At 47.6% G+C, this 11,672-nt stretch overlaps 2 protein-coding genes across 4 annotated transcripts in view; one reads left to right on the plus strand and one right to left on the minus strand.

Annotated features, from left to right (window-relative positions):
- The window catches only part of SRGAP2 (SLIT-ROBO Rho GTPase activating protein 2), a 76,486-nt gene extending 76,132 nt beyond the window's left edge, over nt 1–354 (minus strand). For all 3 annotated transcript variants that reach the window (XM_065740469.1, XM_065740468.1, XM_065740470.1), the window contains exon 1: nt 267–354. In XM_065740469.1, coding sequence (XP_065596541.1) covers nt 267–333 — 67 coding nt within the window. In that variant the 5' untranslated portion in view covers nt 334–354. The remainder of the gene's footprint in view (nt 1–266) is intronic.
- A 1,348-nt stretch (nt 355–1,702) lies between these two features.
- On the plus strand, nt 1,703–6,373 carry FAM72A (family with sequence similarity 72 member A). The gene is made up of 4 exons (XM_065740424.1): nt 1,703–1,857; nt 2,762–2,839; nt 3,907–4,031; nt 4,933–6,373. The coding sequence occupies exons 1-4, from the start codon at nt 1,703–1,705 to the stop codon at nt 5,025–5,027; spliced, it is 453 nt and encodes a 150-aa protein (XP_065596496.1). The 3' UTR covers nt 5,028–6,373.
- The last annotated feature ends 5,299 nt before the right edge of the window (nt 6,374–11,672 follow it).

Raw genomic sequence — 11,672 nt, forward strand, 5'->3', positions numbered from 1 at the left:
GTCGTATTCGGTTAAAAAAAATTAAACAAAAAAAAACCCAAAAACAAAACATCACCGAGACACCTTAAAATAGCATCAGCACGGGATGAACTCACCCTATGGAGGACGAGAAAAAGCACTGCAAACCCGACACAGCATCGCATTACGACAAGCCCTGCAGACTCCAGGCAATCTGCAAACCATTTCCCCTTCCCCACCCAACCATCCACTGCAAAGCTCCCACATCGCCGGGCAGAGCTGCAGAGCAAACGCGAAGCGCTTCCTACCTTTCACCTGAGTGTCATATTCAGCGATGATCTCCTTATCCTTTTTGAATTTTGCTGGCGACGTCATGTTTTCTTCCCCCAACACGAGCTGAACCTCGAAGCGGATCCACAGCCTGCAAACGCAACGTTTCTTCTCCCCCCCCCCCTTCTCGACACGTCGGAAAAAAAAATAAAGAAAAAAAAAAAAAAAGGGGGGGGAGGAAAAAAAAAAATAAAAAGGGGGGGGGGGTAATGGGAAAAGATAAAATCAGTCCATAGAGAGAGGGCGGGGGGCAGCGCGGCGGAGCATCAGCGCGACCCCTCCCTCAGCGGAGCAGCCGTGGGGCGGCCGTCCTGGCGCAGTGCATGGCTCCGGGGTGGGGGGGGCCGGGATGGGGGGGGGGGGTGCACTCCGGGGGTCGCTGAATCCGATCCCGACGGCGGCGGCGGCTCCGTCGCTGTGTGCCTGCGGAGCGGGAGCGGAGCTTTAGGGCGGGCAGGTGAGGAGGGGCGGGGAGGGGCGGGCACCGCTGACTGCCCGCGGGTGGCAGAGGGCACGGCGCGACCGATTCGGTGCATTATTTATTTATTTATTTATTTGTTTCCACCCTATTTTTGCCGTTTTTTTTTTTTTTGTTGTTTTGGTTTTTTTTTCTCCTTCAGCCGAACCCCCGCGAGAGGAAAGAGAGGATAAACACAGCGGATCCGCATCCCCGCCCCGCAGAACAATGAGGGCGGCGGGGAAGGAAGCGGCGGCGGCTCCCGGGGGGAACGCACACTCACATACACACACACACACGGCCGGACCCACACCCCGCGCCACGAGAAGGGAAGGTGGGGGAGGGGCTCAGGGGGGCTGCCGCAGTGCCCCGCGGCCGGGCGGGACGGTTACCTGGGCACTGCGGAGCCGCCTCCCGCAGCCCGGCGTCCTCCGGCCGCTGCCGCCCGCCCGCCACCCGCTCACCCTCGGCAGCTCGTAGCCGGGCCCGCCCCCGCCACGCGGCTCGGCCAGTGGACGGAGAGAATTGGGGGAGATAGGCGGGGGCGGCAGCCAATGGGGAGAGCCCGCCTCTCGGCAGGGCCCGCCCCTCCGCTGGCTCTCGTAGCTCCGCCCCTCCATGGAGCAGTGGGCGGGGCTAGGAGCAGCGCTATGGCCTCCGCCCAGAGGACTGCGGAGGGGCGGGGCGCGGCATGCAAATGACTTACTGGAGGGGCCAATGGGAGCGAAACAGGGCGTGCCCCTCCGCCAATGCCCAGGCGGTAGGGGTGGTGCCACCCACCTCCTCCAACGGCGAGCAGGAAGGGGCGGGACCCCCTCCTTCCTCTCCACCAATCACAAAAGGGGGGCGGGGATCGCCACTACCAATGGGTGACCGAGGTCGGGAATTCAAACTGACCGGAAAAAGCGTGGCCGTTGGCGGCGGCATCCCTGACGGGAGCGGCGGGCTCCGGCGGCGATGTCGGACAGCGGCGGCTGCGCTTTCGCGGACCGGAGCGTGACCGTGCTGTGCTGCCGCTTCTGCCAGCAGGTGCTGAGCTCGCGGGGGATGAAGGCCGTGCTGCTGGCCGACACCGATACCGACCTCTACTCCACCGACATTCCACCCTCGGGGTAAGAGCCGCCTCGGGACCCCCGGGCCTCGCCCCGCACGGAGCGGGACCGGAGCTCCTCCGGCGAACAGAACGAACCTGCTCCGCCCGCTTCCCGGGGCAGCCGCGCTCCGGGCTGCCTGCCGCTTTCTCATAGCGACATTTGAATGTTAAGGAAATCAGAGTGGAGAACGACGCGCTAATAAGAAAGCAGGGCTTCAAAAGGAGATAAGAAATCCGAGGCTTGCTTTCCCAAGCCCCAGCCTTTAAGATGTTGTGCTGGGAGGTGGGGCCCCACCCGCGGGCGTTGGCGGTGTAGGAGAACTTTGTGGGCTCCCTAGAGTGCCTTAATGGGATGTCACCTGGGTCTTGTTCCCGTGTGAGCACAGCCCCTAAGCCATAGGAAATGGGCACTGTTTTCTCCCCGGAGAGCTTTTAAATGAATGAAGCAGTGCATGCAACTGATAAGTTTGATAGTGACATGAAGCTGGGAGGAATGGTTGTGTTGCCATCCAGAGAGACCTGGACAGGCTGCAGAGCTGGGCAGAGAGGCACCCGATGAGGTTTAACAGGAGCAAGAGTCTTGCACCTGGGGAGGAATAACCACATGCAGCAGTACAGGTTGGGGATGAGCTGCAGGAGAGGGGCTCTGAGGAGAGGGATGTGGGGGATGACAGGTTGGCCGTGAGCAGTGTGCCCTGGAGGCCAAGAAGGACAATGGGATCCTGGGCTGCATTAAGAGCGTGGCCAGCAGGTCGAGGGAGGTGATCCTCCCCCTCTATCTGCCCTGGTGAGGCCTCACCTGGAGCACTTTTTCCAGTTCTGGGCTCCCCACTACAAAACAGACAGGGATCTGCTGGAAAGAGCCCAGTGGAGGGCTTGAAGCAGAGCCGTATCTAAACTTCCAATTCTTTCTTCCCACCCAGCACTGTTGACTTCATTGGCAGCTGCTACTTGACTGAGATCTGCAAGTGCAAACTGAAGAACATTGCGTGTTTGAAGTGGTAAGGATGTTCAGTGGCAGCAGCACCCACCCACCGTGCGTGCAGTGCTGCTCGGCCTCCAAAAGCTGCAGTCCAAAAAGCTGAACGAGCAGGTTGCATGCTCTATTTCAGATTTAATGCTGCCTGATAGGAACTCAGCCCACTGCTTCTGGGCTTGGCTGCCGCTCTATTTCTGCTCAAGTCCCAAGTGGAAATGTGACAACCTTGTCAGTAGTCTGAGTATATGGGAAAGCTTGCGTGCCACCTGCTTGATTAAACGTCTGCTTCAGCACTGAGATAATTGTGTGAATAAGGCCACAGTAAGAAGCAGCTATTCATTCTAATTAATAGAACATCCTCTTGGCAGATCGAGTTGTCGCTAGCAGATGGAAGATGCTGTCACTAAAGTTCTTGGAGTTCTTTTATCCTCTTTACTAATGTATGATATTTAAGATTAAAAACAACCCTAACACATTTCATGTAGAGTTGAGAGAATCCTCTCTGCTTCATAACCATGACTTTTACCTTGTTCCGATTTAAAGGGTAGGAGTGGGTTATGGTAAAATTTTGTCTTCTTATGACAGAAATATCTCACTGGAGTACGTGACTGAGAAAGTAGAAAACCTATCATTAAGTTTAAACCAGATAAGGCATCAGTGTTCTCTGTCTCAGTGCTCCTCCTAATACTCTCTCTTACACAGTATTTTTTCTGTAGAGGGACCATATGCACACACTGGATTTTATTCCAATGGCCTTCAGAGGAAAAAAAAACACAATACAATTAGTGATACAGTACCATTGGTATGTAAACTACTCCAGATTGCTGCTCTGGATTACACAATTTACGTTACTAAATGGTTCTCTGTGCCAAAGATCTAAAACTTTGATAACCCATAACTTCTGACAGATGTTCTCTAAATATTTTTGATGCTTGCTTAATTATATTCCCTTAACTTTATTGCAATAGAAGTATCACATAGCTGTCTTGTACCCTGGCTATTGAACATTAATTTGACTTAGATTAAAAAAACAACAATTACCTTCTCATTGGGCATTTGTGTTGCTCACTACTTCACTTGTCTTTCTAGTGGTAACATTGTCGGTTATCATGTGATTTCTCCCTGCAAACCTTGTCTGCTGTCCTGTAATAATGGCCACTTCTGGATGTTTTATAGCCAAGCAGTCTTTGGCATCAACAGACTAGACCCTTCTGGTAAGGAACACATATGTTTCCTTCTCATCCCTGAAATCCTGAATTCCAAATCCTCTTTCTAATGAGACATCTCAATATAGTTAAAGCATATGGAGAACACATAACATATGGAGGCATACAGCAAGTGTTACTGTATTGCTAATCTAGTGAGCTACTCTGGAGGAGGTAGTGGTACTTATTTGGTAAGTTAATATTTCTAGCGGAAATTAGTCTGCAACAGAAAGCTTAATGTACTGCTCTCAAAGTCAGAAGTCAGGATTTTCTGAGGCAATATCATAACTGGTATAAGCAACGTGGCCACTGGCTGCTATTAATAGCAGTATGTATGGCTTTACTGTGCTATCAGGCAGCTGTCCGAGGGGCACTCTTTTTTGGGTGAGTCATGTTGTCACTTTGACCCCATATAACTGAGTCCCCATTAGCTCAAGCTGAAGTTACAGCTCATGCTCTCTGCTTTATTCGGCTAGATCTTGTTTGGATGCCAAGTGTCTAGCATAATTTGCCTTGAGTCCTCAGGAGTGCATAGCATTCTGACAAATCATTTCTCTTCCTTGCACACGAGAGCAACTTATTGTCTAAACCTTTCAGTGTCACCCGTGCTTCAAATCAATGCATTTAAAAATAAATCAGCCATGAGGGGACTATCAATAGTTGCATGAATACATCAGTATACAGGGACTTAATTCTTTTAACTGCTGTAAACAACACTTAAGATCACTTTGGAAGAAAAATAGGAAGTAGTCTTGATATATCGAACTTGAATGTGATTTACCAGGTTTTGCAGTGGTAAGATTAGTTATTTTCTCTGAAAATAGACACTTGAGCAAGCTGAAAACGAGGTCACAATCCAAAAATACCTTTTCTGTTTTCTTCCTTGTCTGTCTTACCTTCTTTCCACCAGGTGTGAATGTATTGCTCTGGGGCAACTTGCCAGATTTGGAGGAGAACACAGATGAAGACATGTCATGCATCTCTGAGGAGGAGTATATCAGATAACATTTATCTAAGATGTACCGCAGTATTTCCCCTAGATACGTTGCATTGCTGTTTGTTTTGGACTCTTCTTCCTGCTGGCCCATCAGAGCTTAAACAATAGAGGAAGCTAGGAAATCTGGAGAGCGACCCTAAAAAGGGAAGTTGTCATCTTCTTTTACTGTAGCCTTCCTTAAACTCTTCCATCTGCCTGGTGTGTCCACATTATTCTGACCAGAGACGTGGCTCGATGAGATCTGCATCTGTAATACCCACACATGCAGACAGCAGGTGCATTTGCACTGAGGTCTAGGTCTGTTTTGCTTTTACACTGAAATCTCCACAGTTAGCATGTGTCCTTAACTATGTTTTTCTTCTTTGCTAAAACAGTATTAACAGAGAGGTCTTTCACTTGCTGGAAGTGCAGCTTAAAAGCTTAGAAAAATGGCTTAGTTGATGAATAATGCTCTGAAGGAGCTTTGCTTTTGTAGTCACACAGATCACTTGTTGCCCAGAGCTTCTGATCTGAGCACTGAAGAGCAGCTGAACAAATGCCTTCAAGTGTTGTAGCTTTGGCTCTATGTTCTGTCTCTCTTGCTTTTAGCTGCTCATTCTCTAGACATCTGAGGCATGTAAGAAAGCTCCTGAACACGGACTGGGGAGCTGTCTTACTGAGCTGGCGTGTCTTTATCTTTTCAGTACTTTTAGGATCATGTTTCTGCAGGAATTATGCTCAGAGTTCTCAGTTTCTCTCCCCCATTCACATGCCAGTGAAACCTAAATTCTGAAATCTGTTAATGTCTAATGTAACTTGAGGACAACAGCAGAATTGTTGTTCAGATCAACATTGAAATCCATCCAATTCTGTGTTGCTTTTTTCTTTGTTTTGTTTAAGGCATTTCTCTAAATCACAATTTAGTCAAGTCAAATATTCCAAGTTTGTGCCTAGCTTCACATCCTGAAGTGTATAGACACGCTCATTCTTTGAAGAAGTAATGGATTTAAAGTTCATTATGTGAGTTGTTAGTCATAATATTTTATTTATTAACTAAGCACTGTCCCCTTCAGCTAATAACCTGAAGGATTATCTATGGAAAATTGAAGTTACAGTCATGTAAGAGACCTGACTATGTTATTAAACTCGGATTGATGCTGAATAAATCATTCCATAACCTCTCGTGATGCTTTGAAGAGGTACAAGGAAGGCAGATCTGACTTGTCTCATTATGTGTATTTCTTAATTAATGGTACTACCTCTTCTGTGTTGTATAAATGTATATTGATGTGTATATATTCGTGTGCCTATGTATATCTGTGTGTCTCGTTTGGATTTCCTGTGTTATGTTTGCTCATTAAATAAGATGTTTGGATTGTGTACTCTATGGGCTGTAATGAGTATGGATGTGTAGTGACATCAGTTAGATGAGGAAAACAATAGTTCAAAATAACAAATAGCACTAAAAGATCCCATAACGTAATTCTGCTTTGTTGTGAGTTCCACCTTTGCCACTTTCAACCTTCCCAAAACTCATCCTCACAATCGTGAGTCAATTCTGTGTCACTGGCAGAGGTGACTGTGGAGCTATTCTCACTCTTTACCCGTATAGTAGTAAAGGACTTCACAGGTAGTCAGTAATTCTGGTTTTGCTCTCTTATCTGCTCATGAACACAGAACTGGAAGTTCTACTATGAGCTACTATAATTACACAGGCCTGTTGGAGCTAGCTCATCTCAGCCAGGCATCAGCTTGAATTAAAAAATGAGCCAACCCTGAAGTAAGTTCTATCTTTATCCTAAAAACACACCAGTTGTATGTAGTAGATGCAAAGTAAACAAACATCATCTATTGCTCCAGCTGTTAGGAATGTTACCAAACAAACTAATCACAGCTAGAGCTGCTTTCTCTCTGAAATTAAAAAAGAGCTGACTAAGCAGTTTGTGGTAAAGCTGGTACTGCCTCCTCATGGGGCCCTTATGTTTTGGGTTAAGGTTCCAAGACTTGCTGGAGTCTTCCAGGTTGCTAGATACCTCTAACACGAAGCAGCTGACACACAGCTAGATCAGTACTTCCAGAAACCCTCTGATGTGCTTTAACTTCCCAAGGCTTCGCTGAAATAAAATAGCTGTGTCTCCATTTCACCACTTGCTTTTTGTGCTCCCCTGCTCTCTTTGACTCACAAGGTTCATACGTTGTAGCACAGCCCTGGGATCTCATGAATCCCTTGGAAGGTTCAGCTTGGCAAGGTACGTGGTACAATCATGCTGAACATTAAGCCAGATAACTTCTAGAATGAATGGAGCAGGAGCAGCGGGGTTCAGCTTCCTGCTGGATCTGTGGTCAGTCAAATACAGATGAGATGCACGGCTGTTGTCTGTGCTGAGGATTTTACAGTGAAAGTGCAAATGATCTTTACTGAGCAGCCAATGCAGTCCTAAAGCAGAGCTGGAAAACAAGAACGCTTTCCTAAGGCCTTTCTCATTAACTCTAAGAACGTTAGTGTCTCTAATCAGATCTGGTTTTATTCAGAAGAGATTAAAACAGGCAAAGAGTCTTCAGTTTTAGGCTCAAAGTCATTGCTACTGCTTAGACTTACAAAGCCTCCTGCCACTGCCCACTTAGCTGAAATCAATGCCCATGGCTTGACCTCTGCCACAGGGCACTCATCTGTCACGCAGCTCCCAGAGCTTGTGTAATGCTGGCTTGTAGGCTCGGGGTAGCAGACTTGTTTGGATGAAAACATTTGAAAGTAGAATTCCCAAAGTCACTGAGGATAAGTGCTTCAGTCTGGACCACAGGGCTCTGCTCAAGCACGCTGCCATCCCTGGCCAAGCATTTTCTGCAATTTGCAGTTTGCTGCTCTAGCTGGAGGGGTAGGAGAACGTCATAGCAAGACAGTGATAAATTGACTGATTCCACTTCCTATTAAATGAAGATTACTAGAAGAAAAAGCACATTTAAATATTCTTCATTATTCCACTACAGATTAATGCCTACTCATAAGCTTACATTTATGCAACACCATTCATCCCAAAGTGCTTCCCAGTGACAAACAGTAAAGAACTCCTTTACCACTGAACTGCAGCCAACTCCAGGATGCAAAGCAGCTGCCAGTGAGATGACAGCATGCTGCAAAGACCACGGTAAGCATCGTTCTGTAATGAGATTCAGTATGTGATCTCTATCAGTACAAACCAATACGTTGATTATCGAGGGAGGTTCCACATGAGAGGCACTCTCTCTGTAGCCTGGAATGCAGCTCATCCGCTTCGAACCCGATGAAGATGGGTCACCTCTCCTGGGACTGAGACCTACATTCACAGGGTTTGATAAGACACTGGAATGGCTGAGCCCTCTCTGCTCTTCTCTCTGAGCTAGTGTGATTTTTTAAGTCGGGCAAAATGGTCATTCATTATAAATCACCTAATTACTTTGTCTTGGGAGGTTACGGGCACATAGTTTATTACGTTTGCAGTCTGTGTGCTTTCTGAAAGCATACCCCAAGGAACAGTGCACATCCCAAGTAAACAGCCTTTGTATACTATTATTTGGATTAAGGGAGTGTCTACAGGCTTGTAGAGCATAACAGCTATGGGTGCTTATTGTGCAAGAATCTACACAAGCCTAGCAACTCGTAGGCTCCAAGAGCTTACACTGTAAACAAAATAGCCAAGGGATGGGAAGGAAACAGCACGACTGGCTCCATCAGAAGTACAGCCAGAACTGCATAGACCTGCAGAGGAGTCTCCTTAATTCTGAGGCTGCAATAGAGAGCTGAGCTGGGCCTGTTCCTGCAGCTATGGATCACTCCTTCCTGTTGCAATGTGCATTTGCAAGTCTATGAACGTATTCAGCTCCTCCAGCACTCGATCATCTCACACTAAAAGCAAGAAGCTGTCTCTATGCCAACATTCCCACAGTTCTGCTGCATTATTAGGTTTTCCTCTTGCTCTGTCACACAAAGAGAACATACCCTATAGCCAAAAAGGCATCAAAAGCCTGCATGGAAAACAGGTTCTTCCAAACCTGAACGGCTTCAGAATTCATAGGGCTAAGAGATGTGCTCTCTAAGTGACACAGTATGTGAGAATGACGAAAGAGAAAAGGAGGATTCTCACCTCCAACATCTGTCAAATTACCTGCAAGTTGCTGATGCACCACCCAGAATTCCCTCTCACAGGGAAACATCACCTATGCTATGCTTAGAAATACACCAGCATTTTCCAAGGAGCTGACAGCCAGAGGGACGCTGGAGCTGCTTTGCTGTCTGCAGCATCTTGTCATCATGCATGTGTGACACAAGCCTAACAAAGTGAGCCTGCACTCTATTGATTTCTCATTAGAAAGCGTGCCTCACATTTTGGACAGCACTGAGGGGGAAAAAAATAACAAGGAGCAAAGCTGGTCCAGTGTTAGCTGAACAAAATCTGCGGTGCTTCACTTCTGATGTCATCAGAATACTGACAGCTTGATGCATCCAGGTAATGCCACACGAGGGAAATCAGCTCCACAGTGCTCTCATGCACTCCCATCTGCACATCGAAGTATGTAGAAATTGGTGCAAGCAATTGCAAAGCAAGACTGGTGGGAAAGACATGATCTTATTGCCCAGAGAAAAGAGCTAATTAAAAATAACCCGGCATCTCCCCAGCAAAACTGCAGCCACACTTGGATCCTTCCCTGCTGTGCTGCAGCAGAAGCTGGCTAGCTCATCCCACTCCAGCATATGGCCTGCTTGGGATAAGGAAATCTCTGCTAGCTGAGGAGATGATGCCAGAAATACAGGTGTGATGGGAATATCAAAGCAAAAAGGGAAACACAGGTCTTGTGTCCATTGGGTACATCTGACGCTCTCATACAAAAGGACAAACTAAAGATAAAACCATTTCAGAGCCCTTCCTCAGGCTGATCCACTTACTCTCGGCTCATTGCTGAGCAAGTGGAAATGGAGAAAGAAACAGATGGTTTTAGGGCACCAGGTAACCAAAACTGCAATAGGTTCCCAACAGCATGGTCAGTGAAGCCAACCCAATCTCACAAAATGCAATAACTATTTGGGGTCACATGTGAGGGATGGCTGTGAAAGCTAACACCATGTCCCCCCAGCATGCACTCAGATAATGATTAGTGCCAAAAATACTTGGAAAAAATGAAGCAATCCTCTCTTGTGCAAAGGTCCATCACAAGACTTTCCATAATCACAGCACTGTAGGGGTTGGAAGGGACCCCCAGAGATCATTGAGTCCAACCCCCTGCCAAAGCAGCTCCCAGCCCAGGGTGCACAGCTCAGCATCCAGGCGGGTCCTGAACATCTCCAGAGGAGACTCCACCACCTCTCTGGGCTCTCCTGAGCCTTGTGGAGATCAAAGAAAGCTCTGCTTGGGCGTGTGCACATACATGCATGGAGAAGACATTAATTACGGCCTGAAAATTTCTCTGCTAGAAATGAATTCTTTTCCTCTTCGTCATTTCCCTCACCTCTCCCTCAAATTCTCACCCCGTCCTCACCTGCTCCTTGAAGCCAACCTTGGATTGCAAACAGCTTTGGGATGAGAGGCAGCAACCTCATGGCTGGAAGATGGGCACTTCGAAGAGCAGAAGCTCAACACCAACGCCAAGATCTGATGCCATAGCACGGACCCAGGGATGTGTTTCTAAAGCTTTACGTTCCCCATTCCCCGAGGCTTTAGATTCTATTTGGTTGCTTTTTCATAGCTGCAGACGATGATGCAACTGGAGAAATAAGAAATGGAAATCAGGAAACTCATCTTCCGCTTGCTGACTGTCACAGGAAGAGAGCAGTGCTGGGAACTCACAGAAGATGTCATAAGACAGCAGTTTTCTGCTTGGATTCTGTGTCAATACTGCTCGGTGGAGGTTGGTGGAAGCATCCCTCCATCCAAAAACCACACAGGCTTTCGGACATTCCTCCAGCACAGGGGCTGGAGTGAAAAACACCCCACGTGTTCATTGCACAGTGAGCAGGGGCTGCCAGCTCCAGATCTCAGCACAAAGCATCACCAGCAGCAGCAGCAGAATGCCACACACTGCCATTATACTCAATGGATCCAACTGAAAGCATAACTTCAGCCAAATCTAAAGACAGAGAGGTTCCTCTGCACAGCACTAAACATTTAATTTTCTGATAACAGAGTGGAATAAAGATAGCAGGGGAAAAAAGCAAGAGCTTGCTATTGATAGAAACAGAGGAAGGGACATTGATATTTTAAAGCAACCACCTTTGGGTTATAAGCTGCTTATCTCAGACTGCTACATATGTGGTCTCCTTGGGAACAGAGGCAGACAATAAATCAGATGTGCCAACAACGTTTATCAGAAGCTCCAAGTCGCCAAAAACATCAGCTCTCCTAAGAACACCGAATGGGTTTTGCAAGACATGGGGCCAAGCCCGGAGTCACTGCTGAGGCATGCAGCAGGGGTAAGAAATGCTGCTATGAAGCTCCAAAGAAATGTTTCCTATGTTCCTATTCCTCACTGTCATGCCCTCCAGGAGCCCAGGGCCGTATCAGAAGCTTCAAAGGGAGGTGAAAAGGCAGAAATCAAGCTGCCATGGTGCGGGTGAGGCGAACGCACACATCAGGGCAGTGTCTGTACCATGAGCACAGTCAGCCACAGCAAGATCCCTCCTCGTGTACTTGTCACATCTTAAA

The sequence above is a fragment of the Cyrtonyx montezumae genome, unplaced genomic scaffold, assembly GCF_038088225.1.
Source record: "Cyrtonyx montezumae isolate F1298 unplaced genomic scaffold, pur_monq_1.0 scaffold_26, whole genome shotgun sequence".
NCBI lineage: Eukaryota > Metazoa > Chordata > Aves > Galliformes > Odontophoridae > Cyrtonyx > Cyrtonyx montezumae.